The sequence below is a fragment of the Bradysia coprophila genome, unplaced genomic scaffold, assembly GCF_014529535.1.
Source record: "Bradysia coprophila strain Holo2 unplaced genomic scaffold, BU_Bcop_v1 contig_583, whole genome shotgun sequence".
Classification (NCBI taxonomy): Eukaryota; Metazoa; Arthropoda; class Insecta; order Diptera; family Sciaridae; genus Bradysia; species Bradysia coprophila.
Window position 1 is genome coordinate 346,265 of NW_023503823.1, and position 21,406 is coordinate 367,670.

At 35.6% G+C, this 21,406-nt stretch overlaps 2 protein-coding genes across 9 annotated transcripts in view; one reads left to right on the forward strand and one right to left on the reverse strand.

The window, feature by feature from the left end:
• LOC119083250 overlaps nt 1-5,389 on the forward strand; it is a 32,397-nt gene extending 27,008 nt beyond the window's left edge. For 6 of the 8 annotated variants that reach the window (XM_037192917.1, XM_037192920.1, XM_037192914.1 and 3 more), the window contains 3 exons: nt 25-247; nt 316-547; nt 2,927-5,389. In XM_037192917.1, the coding sequence (XP_037048812.1) occupies nt 25-247; nt 316-547; nt 2,927-3,314 (843 nt within the window). In that variant the 3' untranslated portion in view covers nt 3,315-5,389. The remainder of the gene's footprint in view (nt 1-24; nt 248-315; nt 548-2,926) is intronic. The other 2 variants (XM_037192918.1, XM_037192919.1) reach the window with 1 other exon arrangement.
• LOC119083231 (zinc finger protein 271-like) overlaps nt 1-21,406 on the reverse strand; it is a 700,255-nt gene that overhangs the window by 216,911 nt on the left and 461,938 nt on the right. The window lies entirely within an intron of this gene.

Below are 21,406 nucleotides of genomic sequence, written 5' to 3' on the forward strand. Positions count from 1 at the left end.
ACTTCTTTTTCATTATTTTTGCAGGGCATCGATCACAACTCTGCATCATTCCTCATTTCAATTATTGGCATAACGAATACATTCGGCAGAGTTTTTTGCGGTTATATTGCTGATTTTCCGAAGGTTAACTCCTTGCTGCTCAATAATTGTTGCCTTGTGATATCAACGATTGCTGTTGCTGCAACTCCATTCTGTAAATCTTATGCTTCTTATGTTATAATGGCCATTTTCTTCGGTCTGGCGATTGGTGAGTTTTAACAGCCGACGTTTCATTCAATTTTACATTTGCCAATAAAAAATTGTCTCTTCGCACAGCTGGATATATTTCACTAACGTCAATTATTCTGGTCGATTTGTTGGGTCTCGACAAACTAACCAACGCCTTTGGTCTACTCATTTTGTTCAGAGGAGCGGCTGCAATTGTTGGATCGCCATTGGCTGGTGCAGTGTACGACGCCACGAATAGTTATGATATTCCGTTTTTCATGGCTGCCGCCTTCTTTGCCGTGGCAACCGTTACTAGTTTTATGGCACCAGCGTTAACAAAGTGAGTAAGAGTGATTAAAAGTCACAGACGGTTACTTAAAGCTCTCTGCGGAGTTTTAGTAACAATAGTAAGTCCCTGACTACTCGTCATATTTTAAGACTATTCTTCTTCTTCTTCTTCTTTAGCCTGTTTGTATCCACTGCTGGATGTAGGCCTCCCCTAAATTTTTCCATGTTGTACGATCCATTGCCACTTGTTGCCAGTTCGTGTGTCCATATGTACCTTTGATGTATTTCTTTATTCCGTTTGTCCATCTCTCTGGTGGTCTTCCGACAGGTCTTGTTGTGGGGGTCTCCAGTCCATGATGGCTTTGGTCCAACGGTCATCTGGCCTTCTTGCAATATGTCCTGCCCAACTCCACTTTAGAGACGCAATTCTTTCCATGACATCAACGACTTTTGTTTGTTGGCGAATCCATTGGTTTGTCATTTTGTCTCTGAGTGTAATTCCAAGCATACTTCGTTCCATGGCTCTTTGTGCCACTCTCAACTTATTTTCAGATGCTTTGGTTAATGTTAACGTTTCTGCTCCATATGTCAACACTGGAAGGACACACCTATCGAAAACTTTCCGTTTTAGACTATTATTCATTTTGCTTTTGAAAATCAGGCTGAGTTTCCCGAAAGCTGCCCATCCAAGACCAATTCTACGCTTGATTTCTGCAGTTTGGTTGTCTAGACCTAATTTCAGTTTGTGACCAAGGTATACATAGCTGTCGACTCTTTCAATAACTGTATCTCCAATTTTTATTTGTCTGTCGTCGTCAATGTTTGTCATGATTTTCGTTTTAGATAAGTTCATCTTGAGACCAACTTTGTTAGCCTCTTCATTCAACTCTTCTAACATGACTTGTGCTTGGTATAGATTTAGTGCGACTAGGACAATGTCATCTGCGAAACGGAGATGACTAAGGAATTCTCCTTTTATGTCAATTCCCTTTTTGCTCCAGTCTAATTTCTTGAAAACACTCTCCAGGACTGATGTGAACAGTTTCGGTGAGATGGTGTCACCCTGTCTTCTGTGTTCTCATGAAGTTTAATACATGACGTAGCATTTTCGTACACATATTGGAGCACCTTGGAGTACCTTGAGTCCACTCTACATTCGTCCAATGAGTCCCATATCGACCATGTTTCAACTGAATCAAAAGCTTTTTCGAAGTCAATGAATATCAAGACTATGCTAATCTTGTATTCGTTGCATTTTTCAATCAACGTTCTCATCACTTGTAAATGATCGTTCGTGCTGAAACCTGATTTAAATCCACCTTGTTCGACTGGTTGGTAGAAGTCGAACTTTTTCGTGTTCCTTTTTGTGATGATTTTCATGAATAGCTTGTACAGTGTTGATAAAAGACTTATGGGCCGGTAATTTTCTAGCTTTGTTATGTCCCCTTTTTTGTGCAGTAATGTGATCTCTGCATTTTCCCATGCTTCCGGGATTGTTTCCCATTGGAGGCACTGATTGAACAAAGCCGTTATTGCACTTAATAGGGAGTCTCCACCTAGTTTAATGGCTTCGATGGGAACACCATCTTCACCAGGTGACTTTTTGTTTTTCATTTCGTTGACTGCAGCCTTTACTTCTTCAACAAGTATGTCAGGCAGATCTTCTATTCGTCGAACCTTAAGTGGTCCAGTGTGCACTTAATGCCTTATAGTAAGGTCAAATGACCAAATTTCAACGAGAAAATTGTGATCTACTTTCTGTTCGACCTAGAATTGGCTATGACTGCATTAAAGTATGATAAACATTCATCAACAATTTTACTGTGTGAATCGAGTAAAAATAATGCAAGATCGGTATCGCCAGATGAAACTTTAAAGCACAAAAACGTTACACGTTTGCCTACAGTTTTACATTTAGCGGCCAATTTGTTGTACTACCAACCATTGCAACAATTTTTCTGAAATTTGTCATTTCTTGGCAAGTCAAAGATTTCATTATTGATCAGCAAACCCTCAACTTATTTACTCGTCTTCATATTTAGATATTCAATTTAGATTATGAGAAAAAGTTTTGTCAAAGTCGGTTTCGATTTGTTTGTATTTGTTAACCTTCCACATAATCTGCTCCTTCTTTCGATCTATATTTAACAGATCTTTTAACAAAATCTTCTACTTCATTAGTTATAGCAAACAGTTTGCTAAAGAGCACCAAATAAGTCCAATCTCGTTGCTTTCCGTAAAAGGTTTTTCTTTTGTGTGAGCCTGGTCAGAAATAAAAGTATTTCGCTTTCTGAGAAACCCTAAATCAGTAATTGTACAAACGGCAGTACACAAAACTTCGTAAGGAGTTAGTGACACCATCACTGTCCGACATCACACAGTCTACATCAATCGACGAATCAATATTGACTGAATTGCCTTCTCATTGCAGATGTACAAAACCAAATCGTGTACCTGTCAAAATGGTTGAACTGACACCCATTGACGAAGAGCCGAGCGAAGCTGACGAAGATCAACCCATTACAATGATACCAAAAATAATGCACACCGCACCAAGTCCCACCGTTGAGAATCCCCTAACCGCCATTGCGTCCAACACAACCATACAGAGCGATCAGAAACAGTCCACAACAACTTCCGCTGATCCGCTAATTGAGAAAAACGATAAAAGTGCGAAAATTGAGCAAAATGCCGACGAACCATCGGTTGACGTACAACAGCCGAATGAGAATGGCAACATAGTTAGCAATAATAAAGAATCAGCAATAAATGGGAACGCAAGCGAAAAAGAAATTAGCCAAATCGAATCGGTGTTATAAAATTTTGAACTTAAGGGTTAATTTATTAGAACCGTAGGAAGAGCCCTAGGCCGTCGCGCCGGTAGGGATTGTTTTTATTTTTTATTATTTCTTTTTTTTAATGAATAAATTACATTTGTTAAGCCTTTGTATAGAGAATATTTTACAAATTTATTTTAATTTTACGATTCATATGTGTGTGTAGTGTATGTACATACAAAATGTTTTCTCGATCCACCGGAACGAATGTTGGTTGCTCTATCGAAGTATTATCTTTATATAAAAAAAAATTAAATTGTTAACGATGCACAAAGTCGGTATTTATGTGTAAATGGTACTAAAGTGTCAGTCACAGTCTGTTTCACAAAATACATCGGAACAGAGAATTGCGGAAAGTTTGCGCATTTCGATCTGTTTGTACGGGAAAACATATCAAAAATTTTAATTAAATGTATAAAAGTAACGAATTGATTAGTAAATGCGAGGTGGTCTATTAACCAATGAACCGTTTGACTAAGCTCTCACCTTTACTGTCATACGTTTAGCGTTACTCAAAATTTATGGGACTTTTAAACAACATGAACAAATATTTACAGAAGCGACCACATTCACTTTTAATCAAGAAAATATTCTGTTTTGCAATCGGTCTACAATTGGCTTGGAGAATTATTTAACGGATATATCAGTGCTCCACGTCACTCCCTCATTAGGGAACAGTTCAAAACCTATGCCAATATTTTACATTACCCGATATGAAAAACGTTCTCTACTTTTCGATTTTATCCCTAGAACTGCTTTAACGAGTGTATAACTCGGCCGTCAGACATCGTAGAAAATTCATGATGGTGAAGAGTATGGAAGAGAAAATGAAGATATTGGAACCTATTGAAGAATCGAGAAATAAAATTTCGGTTGTAAGATCTGCCGTGCCTAACCATTCAGAATTTTGGATTTAAGACTTGTCAGGCACACCAGGCCAGCGAATTTTATTTATTTTATTTTTCAATTTCATTCTTCATTGAGCTCCAATCCCTTCGTTTTGACGCAAATTTAGATTTTTTTATGATGTGTGACACCCGAGGTACCTTTCAAGGCGCTTCTAGGGCTCAAATCAAAAAGTAGTGGAATAAATGTTTTTCGTATCGGATAATGAAATAAATTGGCATCGGTTTTAAACTGTGGCCTTATGGAGGAACTCAAAGCGAAGCAGGTCACCAGTGTAGGAATACCGGGGAAACGTAGATATTGATTGTGCTGCGTGTACATCACTCTACACTTTCGTCAATTTTGAGACACAAAAACAATTTTAAAAATAAAAAGAAACTTCACTCGTAGCACCCCGCTGAGATGACCTTATTTTGTGGAAATTTTCATTTCACGGGACTTTGCGAGTGAAATAACATTTGTTATTGTTTGGACATTGTTATTTTGACTAGAAGAACTATATCCCTTGTCATAGGCACGATTTTCCCTCTCGTGAAAATACAAATGTCCAAGACAAAGACGCATCTACTATTACATACTTCAGGGTCGAAAATCCTACCGTTCATCGAGCAGGCACTTCTTTCGAGAGAAAAATAAAACGTAGCGTCTTCGACTGATCGTAGACCTCAAACTCGGCTCGGATCAATAGATTTCACATGGAAACACGACCTTTCCTCCCTGAATATGTAAATACCTCAAGTCGAACTTAATTCACTTGCTTCTTTTCGAATATTACATAAACAATAAGAAACAGAATTCGCTTGCTTAAAACAATTATAAATCGTAAGCAGCAAAACTAAATCAAACAATTAACATTCACTCAAAACAATTTGCAACTGTTAGAACTTTAAGCGCTTTTGATACAAAAAATTTAAAGAAATAAAAACGAGAACAAGCAACAAAGCCAAGGTAGCTACAGTGGGTAGATATAACGACCCCACTGTATCTATCTTGAACAAGACATTAAACATAATAACCAGGAAAACTTGAAAATTGAAGGAAAAGCAATAATGTGATTTGATTAAAACTAAATACAAGATCCCATCAACAATATTGATCGTTAACATAATTTTCCCTTTTGTTCAAGCGATTCGATTTACGTTGCATGTGTACAATATAAAAACAGTCAAGTACCCTCACAAAATGTAGGATATAAAAGGATATAAAGTGAGTCTAATTTGTATAAAAAAAAGATTATAAGAAAATCGTTGAAATTAAAAGAAAATATTTATTTGTACAGAGAAATGTCTTTATTTGCCATATCAGATCAGAACGGATTTTTGAATTTGATTTTTAATTTTTTGCTCGATCAATCGTTCTGGGTGGGGTCTAATTTTCTAGTGCTCCTCCTAGAATCATAATAGTCAATGTTAGCGCATGCTGATCGCATCGAGGAAAGTGTTTGAATTGTGAAAATACCATTAGCCTCAGAGGCGCCGACTTCTTTTTTCGTATAGTGTTGCCCAAAAAAGTATTTTCGCTTTTTTGTATGATCGAAAATTGATGTTTTATTAATTGATGCTTTTGTAAAATTTAATTATCGATAAACAGCCGTGTCTTGGGCACTTTTGAACATTGGGCGAAACTTCTTTATAAGAACCATAAGCTTTGTAAAGAATAAAAGATAATTGCGAGCGTAGCGAGCGATTTTTTTCTTAATTGTGCTGCCAGTGTAAATTCGGATGAAGATAAAGTTCGTTTCAATACGCCCTTGTTTCATAAACATTCACACTTGAATTCATATACTCACACACACATTCAAATTTGTCATGTAATGACTCACTTACTTTCCTAATGTTGTAACATACTCTTACAAAACTAGAACAGCGATAAAAAGATGTTAGTCGAGTTATCGTGTGGAACCGAAGGATTTCTTTTAAATTATGTAGAATTCCGAGAAAGTAGTGAAGCTAACGTTGGAATTGTACTTAAAGTGAAATGCCACGCAGCGAGAATTTTTGACTTACATGCTCGTTTTCTTCTACAGTTTAAATCATTTTTGATGTAAAAATGATATTTATTGTGTCGTCGAGTCATAGTGTTGCTCAGCCTCGACTAATTTGGTCATAGTGTTCGTCCTCGTTTGGACCCATTATAAATTATAAACCCACTAGACAACGTGACAATGTACCAGGCCAAACAATTACGGAAGTTATTTCCCTCATTATTGAAGATTCTTACACAGTTAATCCGAATGTTTGTGAAAGACCACTAAAATTGAGTCGAGTTAAAGCTATCACAGTGCCGGAAGAATACAAAATTCTTTAACATTCAATTTTGAAAGAATTAAGAAAATGTGTTGTTGGTCGAAGGTATAAAAAATCAAATCCGAACGAAGGCAATCACTTCAAAACTAACCTAATTTTCGAATTTCGAATTTTATTGTCGTGACGTACGACTAACTATTTGTTCATAAGTAAATAATCAGAAATGAAAAAATGATTGTAAAGAATAGTTACCACGGCTGTCTCTGCTTCCAATGTCTTTCAGTCGTTCTGAAATGGAAATTCAGAAAGATTGATCAGAGAACAAGACCCAACGAAATTTTTATTTTGTTAAAATGTCAATCGAGTGTGAGGCTAGTATGCAAATAATGTAACGAGAAGCTCCTTGAAAATATTTTATTTTTGGGAGTCTTGAGACTTTACCGAAGAAATTTATCGGGGGAAATGTGTGAGAGGGAAGTACATTTGATAAAATTGTTGGTTTCGGGGAAATTTTTACTTGTTACCATGAGAAAGAAAACTTTATTTCCATGATCAGTGTGACGTGTTTAATGAAATTAGAGTTTCGAGCTTTTTAATTTGGCCGGTAGAATTCAGTGACGAGCTTCTCAGATTTAATTTGTTTATTAAAAAAAAAGAAAATAGAAAACGTGGTGTGTGTAAATTCAAGCTAGGAACTATTTTTGAGTAAAATAAAATTAGAAAAGAAAGCGAGGAAAGCAAAGAGAAAATATATTGAAAAACGTTAATATTAAGAAAAATGGACAAATTGTATTATTTCGAGTTAATAAAGCTGTGCAGTGATGTTAGTTAGATGATTAAAATTTATAAAATATTTAAAAAACAAAGAAAAAAAATATTTTTTTTCCTCATCAAACTAAATGAACATTTAAAACTGAAATAGGAGTTAATGGAAAGGGGATGTATAATTGTTGAATTATATATTGAAACTCTGATGTTTTATATTTTTTATCGATTTTACAAATTGTAATGATTTTCAAAAAATTCATGCAACAAAAAAACAAAACCATTTTTCGACAAAAAAAAAACAAAATGCAAAAAATGCAAAGATTTTTTATATAAATTAGTAGATTGTGCGCGCCATTTACATAATAATTTAAATGAATGAATGGAATTCAACAGGATAGTAATACGCATCATCGTTATGATTTTGAATTTTTTTTTTTGATAGATTTTAAGTGTCTTATTCTTACCTTTTTTTCGGAAAGGAAGAAATCCAATTCAAGCAACAGATAAAATTTGAAATGTGTATATAGAACTTAACTGAAATACTGTTTATAGAAGCGCCATCTCTAGTTATGTGTATATTATAAGTGTAACTAGGCAAAATAAAATGAACAATTATTGATGATTATATAAATCAAGGAGTTTCTATTCTTGCTCCATCTTTGTCTATTGTGCGAAGAGTTCGTTCATGAAACAAAGATCATTTATTTTACTCTTACAGACTCTTACACATCATGTCGCAATGTTTGCATCGGTTTCAGAAGTAATTTATTTCTCGCGAGAATATCGAAATATTTGGTAAGTGTGTTGGTTATTTAACTTGGATTTGGTTTGTCTTCGAATTTAGTCTTAATGTTGTATGAAATACCACAAGCCACGCCACGGTCGTCATGACGCAAGTCTTAATTTACTGAAAACATTGAGTTTTTACACCCAAAAACCCATTTAAAATTAGTTAATTATTGATTATAGTGCATTTACTCTAACACTGGAGTGCGAACATTATTGCGCCATAAGAAATACACGGTATGCAAATACATACATGAAGCTCGGACGAGGACAACTAAGACCTGTAATACCTATAAAGTAATCTAAAAATTAAGGAAGTAATTGTAAATAAACGAACAGAGCTTTGCTCTTCCCTTTCCCATGGTTCGCGTGAAGCGAATCAAAGAAGAACAAATCTGTTTCGACCTCCGGATCCAGTGGCGGTCAGTGGTTAATTATTTTCGAGTGCAATTATAATACGATGAAGAATGAATCTTTACTATAAAAGTTCTACGTAGAAGGTTCAAGCAATAACGCTTCGAAACTGAAAATCTTTTTATTATCTCCCACCCCTCGGTCAAATACATTACATCGAAATACCTACCTGATTGAGCTCTTACGGCTCTAACACCATCATCTACTCAAAGAATTGCAGATAACTACTCATACTCACTCATAAAATGCATCAGCGTTCGCGATTACCGAACATTTGGTATTTTTTTGTTTTTTGAAAAGTTTTTTTTGGGCCGATCCGATACTGCAATACCTGGCCAACCAGTGACAAAGGTGGAGCAAGGTCCTAGCACTTTGTCTGAATTCAAAAAAAAAAGTTTAATATTCATAGGTTTCTTCCAAGGCCGTTCAAAATGTCAATCGTCATCCACAGAGAAGGCAACACAACCTCACTTTGAAGTTTCAACGAACAAATTTTTTTCAAGTTGCGGTTATGTTTGCTTCTGTGGATGCTCTCGTTCGTTTTCGGCTTGTCAAAATTCGTTTTTACCGTACGATGGAAGAAACCTATATGTTAGCTAATAAGAACAGATACTACGCAAGTTACTTAAGTCTTTGTGCCATCAAACGTTACAACATTTACTTATTTTCCGTTTTTTGCTAAAATTTCATACATTTCACAAAATCGATCATAGTGAATATCAAAACATATTTTCTGACTTAAGACCCTTGACTGTTAAGCAATAAGTCTTACAGTACTTAACAATAGTTGTATACACTGACATATGCAGAAAAGAACATCCGCAAGATCATAGAAAGTCCTTTTGAAGAAGAAATTCTTTAAAAATAAAAATAAAACATTTTCAAACTTTGGATTCAGAATCATTCAAAAATTAAGTGATAATCCTTGAAAACGAAAGGAAAATCCTTGAAATCCTCAGTGGATTGTCTTTTTGAAAATCCTTTGTCAACGAAATTTACAAATATTTGCTCCCCGTTTTGTGCTTACTGACAATGAACGTCAACACTTTATACTAAAGGTCACTAATTTTCAACCATTAGGTCTGGAATGGGGAAAAATTTGGTTCCTTTCTACATCATTATTGCGTCTGCAGCACCTCTTCCGACTTATTTACATAATTTCAATGTGGAATGATAATTTCTTAAAAGTAACTACGTTCAGGACTTTTCAGCTTTCAGCTTGGCATATGTGGCTTCAATATTCGCTTCACATAAATTCATCAAAGTTACCTCTTCATCAAAAACTTTGAAGGAGAGCACCTGGGGCGGAAATTTTGAGGTCCCTATCCAAAAATTCTCAGAATTTCAATCTGTATCGATGGTGTAATTTTCACGCCTGCATCATCAAATGCACAAAAAAATCAGTTTGAACCTCCACTATTATACTTTCATTGCTTACTGTCGCAAATCTGCCGTAATTCGGAAGAAAAACAATTTCCAATAAAATAACAAAAGAAATACTGGAAATTCTTTTGTTATTTCCACTGGAAATTGTTTTTCTTACAAATTACGGCAGAAATGTTCTACAACTCGTTCCTGTGTCATTGTATTAATTGACATTCATTGCTAAAATTGCCATAATTTTAAATTTCAGCTACACGAATATTTGATCAAAAAACCCTAAAAGGGTACATGTGACGCAAGTTTCTTTGTTTTTATTTACTTACAAAATAACTGATATCGGTAATCGTGACGTATTTTGCGTCACAAGTGGCAAATGTTGAGGAAACTACTGTTAAGGTTGAAATAGGAAAAGATACGTCCTGAGAGAATCAGATTCAAAAGGAAGGAAACCGAATGGGGTAAAATGTTTCGCTCAAAACAATTTTTACCGCTGTGGCGCAGGTATAAAACGATATTTATAAACCGATCGCACATCCAAATCAAAGAACTTATTCGACACTGGCGTGTTGCTTGCGCGTTGCTCGTTTGAGAAGTACATTCGTAAAAACTCGTTCATTCATTTTAATAATTTTCTTTTACGGTCAGTTTATTTGTAGTGCCGATTTAATTCGGTCAAAGCTCTTTTAGCGGAAAAGTTAATTTGTTCTCAGCATAGAAGGATGGGCACAAAAGCATTGGCAATTTGCGGTGCAGTATTTCTCATCGTAATTGGAATGAGTGTGTCATTAATAAGTTTCAAGTATGCGTCCGAAAGCGGTAATTAAGTAATTAAGTTGTTATACAGTATTGCGTCCGTGGTTCCAATTTGGAACTGAACCACGTATACATACTGTGCTAGACGTGATTAGGAAATGTAAATATTTCATATGAACGAAGCGTCAGTTACATTGCCGTACCACGTAAAATATTTATCTTTGGGACAAGAAATTTCCCAGCCTGCCCAAACTGTAGTTATAGCCATGGATTTATAACGGTTTTCAGTAGAAGTTTAACACTTTTCGTTATATTTTAATCGTTGTGAATAATTATGAAAACATTGTATTCAATTAACTAGTTTATGCAGTGCTTCAAAGGAAAAACATGAAGAAAAACATAGCTAACGCCGACCCGTACGATACACCTATTCGTATCAAAAGCCTTTAATGTGAAACTCTTCATTTCTCTTACTTCATTTTCTTCTCTGCTGAAAAACTATTCTCCCTTTAAAATCACTTACATTATCCACTCTTTGCCTTGTTATCATATACAACTAAATTGCCGGAGGCAATATAGACAGCCCCGTACGAAGACAAATTTCATAAATTCCTATTTAAACAGCTATATACCGCTATATTTAACTATATTTCACTATAAATAAACATTTCACAGATAAATATATGCTATTTTATAGCTCTATATGCCTGTATATAGCCCAATATAGCTGTATATAGGTATATATAGATGTCCGTATATGAAATCCCTGAAACCCCACCCACATAACAAATTATTTCCATGTTAACAGAAACTCTCTAAGCATCATTTTTCCCAAGATATTTCTATTTTACTAAAATCCAATATGGCCGCCGGCAGCCATTTTGTTAGGAGACCGGAAATAGTACCGACGCTTTACATTCGTTAATACCTTTCAAACAAAAAAAAATCATGAAATTCGGTCAAAATTTACTCGAGATATTGTCAAAATACACCACGTTCACTGTACTTCCGAGTAGCCAGATAAGAGCTCACTCCAAGAGACCTAGCTCACGCTCCGGAGAACATAATTTCATAATTTTTTTTCCCTGATTGGTACGGTCAATACCTATCTAATAAAGCTAAAACAGACGAAATATGTTCAAATGTGGCCGACCTACAAGCAAAAACTGCTTGCCGCCCTGTGCCTGTTCCACACCACAACTCACGAGTCGGTCATCCGATTTCCATAAACTTTTTTTTTGTCGATCGGTATTGTAAATACCTTTTGTTTGACTTGTATCACTGACAAGTGTACCGTTTGAATGTCCGGAGATATCTTCGAAAAACCGTAAAGCACTTATTGGGCCGCAGCTCGGGAGGGGTCGATCCAAAATCACTCATTTTCGAACTTAGCCTGTCTTTTGACATTACCAAACGGGAAAAAAAAAGAATTTTCAAAATCGGATGCGTTTTACTCAAGTTATCGTGCAGACAGACAGACGGACAGACGGACAGACGGACATTTTTTTTTCGCGGATTTGGCATCTCTAGACAACCACAATAGGTTTCCCCTTACTCAGGGAGTCCAATTCGACGTGTTACAAACGTATGCGTAAACCTATAAGACCCCAGTACTTCGTACGGGTCTAAAAAATGTTTACGCATGATCATGCTGATTGAGATGTTGTTCTTGTAATGAGTTTCAACTGCAGAGTAATGATCGTTACGCATTAGCGGGAAAGTTCGTTTATCTTGGAGGAGGAAGTTTGTATATTTAATCCTCCTCCAGCATCAATAAATTCTGCCGCTAGGGTAAATAAAGCATCAGATAGAGAACCAGTGGCACTTATATTAACTTGAAATTAGGAATAAATTCGCTTCGTTCGAATATCAACGACAGTTTTAGGAGACATTGAACATTAATTAGCAAAACGTTTTAACGTAAAGTTTTCACTTTAGTGATTATGGAACACAATCAATCAACACTATCACAAGACTTAGTATCTCAGAAATAAACGGAAAGTAATCCAAGAAATAGTCTATCAATCAAAGGATGAATTATTTAGTGTTACTTAAGCTTCTTGCAATTACAGGTGGGCAAGCTATTGCTATCATTCTGTTCGGACCAGTGATAGCAGGAGTTTTTGCAATAGCTAAGCTTTTGACGCCAGCTGAAGACCAACTTAAGGATGTGGATTCATCTGAAGTCCAAGTGTAATTACTGACGTTTAGTCGTTCGTTAAGCGTTTAGTATTACAAAACCATACACATTACTAACATAACAGTAAGTATTAACGAAGGAACTAGAATATCCAAATATATTCATTTTAGAAAATTGCCCTACACTTTGCCAATTAATTCGAATAATTTATCGTAACGACTAAACTAGTTCGAAATCAATCGAAGTCAGCCCATAAAATGGCCACCAGACCTTTCAAAAACATTAAAATTTATAAAGAGGCCTAAATTGAAAGTTATTTTTAAATGTTTTCCGTATGTTAGAAGTGCATAATGTTTATGGCCTATTCTTTCTTACAGGTCAACTGATCATCTCAACAGCACATCCAACTCCAACTTATCTGAATTATCATCCTGATATGCCTTATTTTAATAGATATAAGTGGAGAGATTAAATCAATGCAATGAAAGAATGCTTCGAAAGGAAAGGATGGCGAAGAATTAGTTGCTAAATTTGGAAATGCTGGAAAAATTAAGAATCAGACAACAGTTGTTCCAGATAAAAGTATTTCCTTACACACTATGACAACGGGCAAGGATGGAGTCTCTTTACATTCGACAACAACAACTCCTCGAGCAAGGAATTCGTTCGGGTGGAATCTGTTAAATTCGACAACGACAACAACTGCATCACGTTGCACCGAGGGGGTAACAACTATTTTTATTCTTCTCATAGTTATTTCATGATTTTAATTTTTTGGTCTTCTGCTTTTTTTATTGATCGCTTTTTACCGTATTTAAGGATTGCATTTTACTGACTGTGTCTAGTATTTACAAAAAAGAAACAATTTTTCCGATGTTTGTGATTTTTATTGTTTTTTTTTTATTCTTTGTGGTTTGTGGCCAAAAATCAGGGAACTATTCCTATTTTCACTTCGATAATCATAGCTTGCTGTAGATAAATGACAACTCAAGTAGGCCTCTGAGCATCTAAAGTTCGGAAAAACGAAAAATGCTGAGAATCAACTGAGACGAAAACTATTTTGTATTAGGAGGCACCGGCACTCAGCTAAAATTGTAGCCTACATTTGCGTGTTTCGTATTTCATTTTGGTTAATATCTTTTCATCAGAATCATTTTTGAAAAATGTACGACCGCAATTCCAACCACGAATCTGTTAGCTTTCAACAGAAAATAAATTTGGTTGTAGTCGTTTCATCAGCTCTGAGAAAAGTGAGCAGTTTGATGAAATTTTCATAAACTGCTCATTGTTCTTAGAGCTGGTCAAATTGCTACAACCAAATCTATTTTCTGTTGAAAGCTAACACATTCGTGGTCGGAATTGCGGTCGTACATTTTTGAAAAAGGATTCTGATGGAAAGATATCATCACAAGTAAGGGGCCGTTCATAAATTACGTAACGCTAGAGGGGGGAGGGGGGGGTATGAGGCAAGCGTTACGGTTCTAACAAAATTGGGTCAAACTTGACCCTTTTAGCGTTACAGACCCGGGGGGGGGGTCTGAAAAATGTTGATTTTTGCGTTACGTAATTTATGAACGGCCCCTAAAGTAAAATCCAGTATTTAAAAATCGCCCTAATGTATGCTTTTCGGCAAAGTACCGGTGCTCCACCTGTCTCCAATATATGGCACTTAACTGACGAATTTTTTATAAGAATTAATTTCACTCCGAGTTTTAGTACAATTTACGATAAATGTCCATTTGTGGATTTATGTGGATTAAGTGGATTTATGAGCGCTAAATAAAAAAAGCTCAAATGCCGCCACTTTTTGCGAATGAAACATCGTTCTACTTCTTTGAGCCACGTAATGTCAAACCAAACCTCTAACTTCAAAACAAACGCACTCTAAGAACAGGGAAAAGAGAATAATTTAAATCAGAGACCTCCAAGACGCAGTAGTCCAAAATTCTCAAATAAATTTAGTTACGGACATTCCATACAAATTAAGAGGCCAAATGACACCTAAGAAAACTTCTGATAAAACCTGTTCTTTTGCTTATTCTTGGAGTGCGTTGTCATAACGCCTCGAGATTCACTTTTACGCATACAAGCAAAACACTCATTTGACATGTATATGGGGCTGCTATGGCTTCTATAGCTTCATAACAGGGTCATGTAGATACAAATTTATTTCTGTCAAATGTCACGCTCTCGAACTACTCTTTTAATGTCATCAAAATCGCTTGGCCTATCTCGAGGTAGAAATTGACCACAAACAAGCAGGCAATTAAAGGTTGGCAAAATTCATCATGCAATGTCTCGGCCCTAAATTTTTTATAGTGTGGACTTGCGTCACTGCGACTTACTAACGTGGCGCCATGACGAGCATAGTCAATCACTTCCTTTCCTAAAAATGTGTTTCTACCACGTTTGTTGAGAACAGGACCCGAAGCATTCAACTGCCAAACTTATTACGATCGACAAATAAACCTAATAAATGTAGGTCCAGATCAAAACCGTAAAAAACAAATAAACACTTAATAGCGCGTGTCCTCAGTGTTATTCTTGTTCAAGATAATTTCATTTTTTTAAGTGATAACATGATAGTCATAAACGGAGACCTCTCATGAAGTCTTTTACGTAAAGTGTTGTTCTATCAATGAAAAATTGACTGGCCTCTCGATTTTTTCTGTTTTCGCAAAGACCAGCGACATGATTATTCCGAAGTCATGTTTTCATTGGTTTGAGAAGGTTATCTCTAAAGGGCACTCATATGATCGCTCGTATTTATTTGCAAAATCCCAACATTTTCAGAAATGATAACAAATAATTGTGACTGGATGTTGAACGCGGTGGTACCACATGATGTTTTGTATCAATTGAATTTACCAGTACAGCCAATTTATCCAATAGTTCGGTCGGACTCTCGCTTTTGACATCAGGGGAGCATCATGAGAAATTCTCCTTGAACATTACCGTAAGCACTTTTCTCAGAAGTACAAGATTTCTGGTGATATACATAGAATAGTTAATGTAAACCAGTTCATGTTTTGTCCCGAAGAATTCAACACCCTAATAATTGGCAGGTAATGTAAAGGCGTTGCAAATTTGAGTATAAATTTTGTTTTGTTCAATAATTGGTTCAAATTTTGTGAAATCCTGGAGCTGCGCCGTTGAACCGAAGGAACAAAAGGAAAAGTGTTCATATACTTAAAGCTGAGGTCTAAAGAAATTGTTTCTTGTAACAATGTAACAAGCATGAGTGGTATTTTAAGCAGGGTACTGAAAGTTGACAGTGTGTGACAAACACTGTAATAGTACTTCAGCCCGAGGTACTTTTACTCATCGTGATACGAGATATCAAATTATTTCACGTGTAAAGTATAACGTTTTACTTTACGAGCGAGGGAAAAGGTTTTCACTAGTGAGGGAATAGCCACATTACCTCACTAGTAAAGTAAAAAAGCATTTCATACAAAATACTCTATTTGGCAGCTGTCGACTATGATAACTTTTTCTTGAAGTGCGTTGGTCCAATCCGTAGATCAAACTTTTGCAAACATTTTATCTCCAACATACCTTTCACGTCTAATATTTCTTTCTTCCCATTTCCAATGTAATTTTCATACCAAATCTTTTACATGCTACACGAAGCCATCAGCATGTAAAATCCATTACATAACTCGAGATAACAATGAAAAGTCTCGTTTTCGTGTGTTTATTGACCTAGGCTTCGACTCGGATCAACAAAATTCACACGAAAACTCTACTTCTCATCTTTTTATCCCTAGTCATGTAATAGTTATTTGTGTATCTGTTTTGGACGATTGTTTTTAGGCAATTTCGCGAGTTGTCCCTCATTTTCGGCCCCGACACATGAAAAATACTATTACTTCACTTGTTTCGACATTCAGTTTAATTTTCAACTTAATATAAAGAGCTCAGTACAGCGAAAACTCATATTTTTTTGTAATCGCTTTCGATAACAGATAACATAGCTTTCGCGTCTCTTTCTTTAGGGAAGCACCTCCATACCTGGTTTTTTGTTTAATTTTTTTTTGTAGTTTCATTTCAGTTTTTTTTTTTAATAACAAAATCTTATTTGTTTTACAAGGTTTGAGTTTTCGGTCTCTTTGAAACTCATTTTTGCTGTTCATTCACCCCTCGACATCATTCTGTCAATCTGATATCATCCGAATGAACGAAACATTTAACGAAACTTAAGTGAGGTTACGTCTGAAAGTACAGTATCTTGAAGATGATCTACAGGGAAACGCTGTTTGGAAACTAAAGCTCAAATTTAAGGGATTTTCATATAATTCTACGAAAAAGCTATTGGCACAAAGTGCACCCGAAATATTAAATTTCTCGAAAATCATTGAAAAATCATTGTTCGCAGGCCGTATGAATGGTATGAATAAAATTATTGAAAATGCTAGGAGTTTTGTTTTTTCCAACTGAATTCATCCTTCTACAGATTGTGTATGGAAGGAGTTTGTTTTGTTCTAACTGAATGCATCCTTCTACAAACTATGTAAACTCTACAAACTCAGTTGGTTCCGACTGAATTCATCCTTCTAGAGATTGTGTTAGGAAGAAGTTTGGTTTGTTCCTACTGAATTCATCCTTCTACAGATTGTGTATGGAAGGAGTTTGGTTAGCTCCAACTGAATTCATCCTTCTACAGATTGTGTTAGGAAGCAGTTTGGTTTGTTCCAACTGAATTCATCCTTCTACAGATTGTGTATGGAAGGAGTTTGTTTTGTTCTAACTGAATGCATCCTTCTACAAACTATGTAAACTCTACAAACTCGGTTGGTTCCGACTGAATTCATCCTTCTACAGATTGTGTATGGAAGGAGTTTGGTTAGCTCCAACTAAATTCATCCTTCTACAGATTGTGTTAGGAAGCAGTTTGGTTTGTTCCAACTGAATTCATCCTTCTACAGATTGTGTATGAAGGAGTTTGTTTTGTTCTAACTGAATGCATCCTTCTACAAACTATGTAAACTCTACAAACTCGGTTGGTTCCGACTGAATTCATCCTTCTAGAGATTGTGTTAGGAAGAAGTTTGGTTTGTTCCTACTGAATTCATCCTTCTACAGATTGTGTATGGAAGGAGTTTGGTTATCTCCAACTAAATTCATCCTTCTACAAATTGTGTTAGGATAGAGTTTGGTTTGTTCCAACTGAATTCATCCTTCTACAGATTGTGTATGGAAGGAGTTTGGTTAGCTCCAACTGAATTCATCCTTCTACAGATTGTGTATGGAAGGAGTTTGGTTAGCTCCAACTGAATTCATCCTTCTACAGATTGTGTTAGGAAGCAGTTTGGTTTGTTCCAACTGAATTCATCCTTCTACAGATTGTGTATGGAAGGAGTTTGGTTATCTCCAACTAAATTCATCCTTCTACAAATTGTGTTAGGATAGAGTTTGGTTTGTTCCAACTGAATTCATCCTTCTACAGATTGTGTATGGAAGGAGTTTGTTTTGTTCTAACTGAATGCATCCTTCTACAAACTATGTAAACTCTACAAACTCGGTTGGTTCCGACTGAATTCATCCTTCTAGAGATTGTGTTAGGAAGAAGTTTGGTTTGTTCCTACTGAATTCATCCTTCTACAGATTGTGTATGGAAGGAGTTTGGTTATCTCCAACTAAATTCATCCTTCTACAAATTGTGTTAGGATAGAGTTTGGTTTGTTCCAACTGAATTCATCCTTCTACAGATTGTGTATGGAAGGAGTTTGGTTAGCTCCAACTGAATTCATCCTTCTACAGATTGTGTATGGAAGGAGTTTGGTTAGCTCCAACTGAATTCATCCTTCTACAGATTGTGTTAGGAAGCAGTTTGGTTTGTTCCAACTGAATTCATCCTTCTACAGATTGTGTATGGAAGGAGTTTGGTTATCTCCAACTAAATTCATCCTTCTACAAATTGTGTTAGGATAGAGTTTGGTTTGTTCCAACTGAATTCATCCTTCTACAGATTGTGTATGGAAGGAGTTTGGTTAGCTCCAACTGAATTCATCCTTCTACAGATTGTGTATGGAAGGAGTTTGGTTAGCTCCAACTGAATTCATCCTTCTACAGATTGTGTTAGGAAGCAGTTTGGTTTGTTCCAACTGAATTCATCCTTCTACAGATTGTGTATGGAAGGAGTTTGTTTTGTTCTAACTGAATGCATCCTTCTACAAACTATGTAAACTCTACAAACTCGGTTGGTTCCGACTGAATTCATCCTTCTACAGATTGTGTATGGAAGGAGTTTGGTTAGCTCCAACTAAATTCATCCTTCTACAGATTGTGTTAGGAAGCAGTTTGGTTTGTTCCAACTGAATTCATCCTTCTACAGATTGTGTATGGAAGGAGTTTGTTTTGTTCTAACTGAATGCATCCTTCTACAAACTATGTAAACTCTACAAACTCGGTTGGTTCCGACTGAATTCATCCTTCTAGAGATTGTGTTAGGAAGAAGTTTGGTTTGTTCCTACTGAATTCATCCTTCTACAGATTGTGTATGGAAGGAGTTTGGTTATCTCCAACTAAATTCATCCTTCTACAAATTGTGTTAGGATAGAGTTTGGTTTGTTCCAACTGAATTCATCCTTCTACAGATTGTGTATGGAAGGAGTTTGGTTAGCTCCAACTGAATTCATCCTTCTACAGATTGTGTATGGAAGGAGTTTGGTTAGCTCCAACTGAATTCATCCTTCTACAAATTGTGTTAGGAAGCAGTTTCGTTTGTTTCAACTGAATACATCCTTCTACAAACTATGCAGGGAAGGAGGTTGGTTTGTTTCAACTGAATTGATCCTTCTACAGATTGTGTTAGGAAGAAGTTTCGTTTGTTCCAACTGAATTATTCATCTCAATAATCTCAAAGCGTCGGAAGTAAAAAATATTGATTATTTTTGTTCAGATTGTTGTCACGACTCAATGTCAATGTAATTCACTAAATCTAACGAAATAAAATTTTGGTTTGAAAAGCATGTTCTTTTGATAGTTGAAACGAAAGATTAGTCAATGTATGAGCTATTTGCAGTCGAATGGTCTGCAAACATTTTGAAATTGGCAGAGATTAACGTTAGTTTTTCTTAAATTGTGAAAGAACAACAGATTTTTCATTGCACTTTGGCCAATGACTATTGCCTTTCAGTGCGAATGGTCTCCTTATTATAGTGTAGGTGTAGTCCAAATATTGAAATAGAGACTATTTTCAATGGAGCTTACGTCGATTGAATCGAACTTAGACCAACAATACGAAATAAAATCATACCAAAGTTTTCAGTCCTCAAAGTTGTGTGCCAATAGTCACATTATAATATTGTAGCCACATTATGATGAAGAGACTATTGACACTGAGTGCCAATAGTCCTAACCATAATTCTATTACATTTCTAGTACATTAAGTCATACTATTACTAATGTCAACGCTCTATTTTTTTGTGAACCAACTTCATAGCTATAAAATTTCATGGATATTTTACCAGAATGAAGTTATATCACCGGAAAATAGAGCTCAAAGAATGAAGTACTGAAAAAAAATTTTGACACCTCTGCAACCGAGGTTTCCCATAAAATGTGTAAAATCTAGCTAGTAAAGAGCAGGTCGAACAATTTTTTTTTTATCACGGCTGACAAAATGTGGTGCTGTGCGGTGTAATTATTATGACAATTTTTATAAAATAATCTACACATTTTACAGACATGTATCTAGAAACACTTAAGGTAAGTGAGGTAGTAGCTGACCGGCTAAGCAATTTTTCAACTTTGGTCATCAGTATCTCAAGATGGTTTCGATGAAGCTAAGTTTTTCCTTCGTCAGAATTTAATTTGATCTGTTCCCATTCCGTAGAATATCAGAAATATTGACAATTAATTAATTTTTATTGTAAAAAACTGATTTTACTGAGACACTGTTTTTGATGCAGTAGCTGACCACAAAAAAACGAGTGTTTTTATACCTGACCAGTCTTGTTGCAGTAGTTGAAGCCTAAAGTTAAGACATTTTTCACATTTTTCGCAATAATTTCGCATTATTCGACACATTTTCACGCTTAATTCACTGATATTATGCTCAAAACAAACGAGGCATTGAAAACGTGTTTTGGTCCTATTTTTCATGACGAAATTTTCGAAACTGTCAAATGAAGTTAGAACTTTTTCTATTCAAAATCGCGACTGCTGCATCTGTCAATGAAAACTAGGACCAAAACACGTTTTCAATGCCTCGTTTGTTTTGAGCATTAACCAAATTCAATGATGAAAACGCATAAAAACACAAAATATCAACGAATTTTAATCACATCATTTTGTACACAACAATGCGCAGGGAAGGTGAATTTGTCACATGAAGAAAAATGTACGGAATTTGGTGCGGTCAACTACACAAACATGGCATATTTTTGATGCAACGTTTTGACCACCATGTAATTAATCAAATATTAACTTTTACCCGCTATTTATGTTAATAATATTAATTGTCGAACTATTTACTACCTCAAAACACCAAAACTTTGTCCATTAATAATTCTTTTGTCAATAAAAACCTTAAATTAGGCCACACCGATCTTACGATTTTCTAAAGAATTCTGCAACTTTGTACTGAGATGGTGCACTGGTTTCATTTTATGGTTTTATCAAATAAGTAGACATAATAATCGCATTATTTTCATGAAAAAATTAATCTTTAG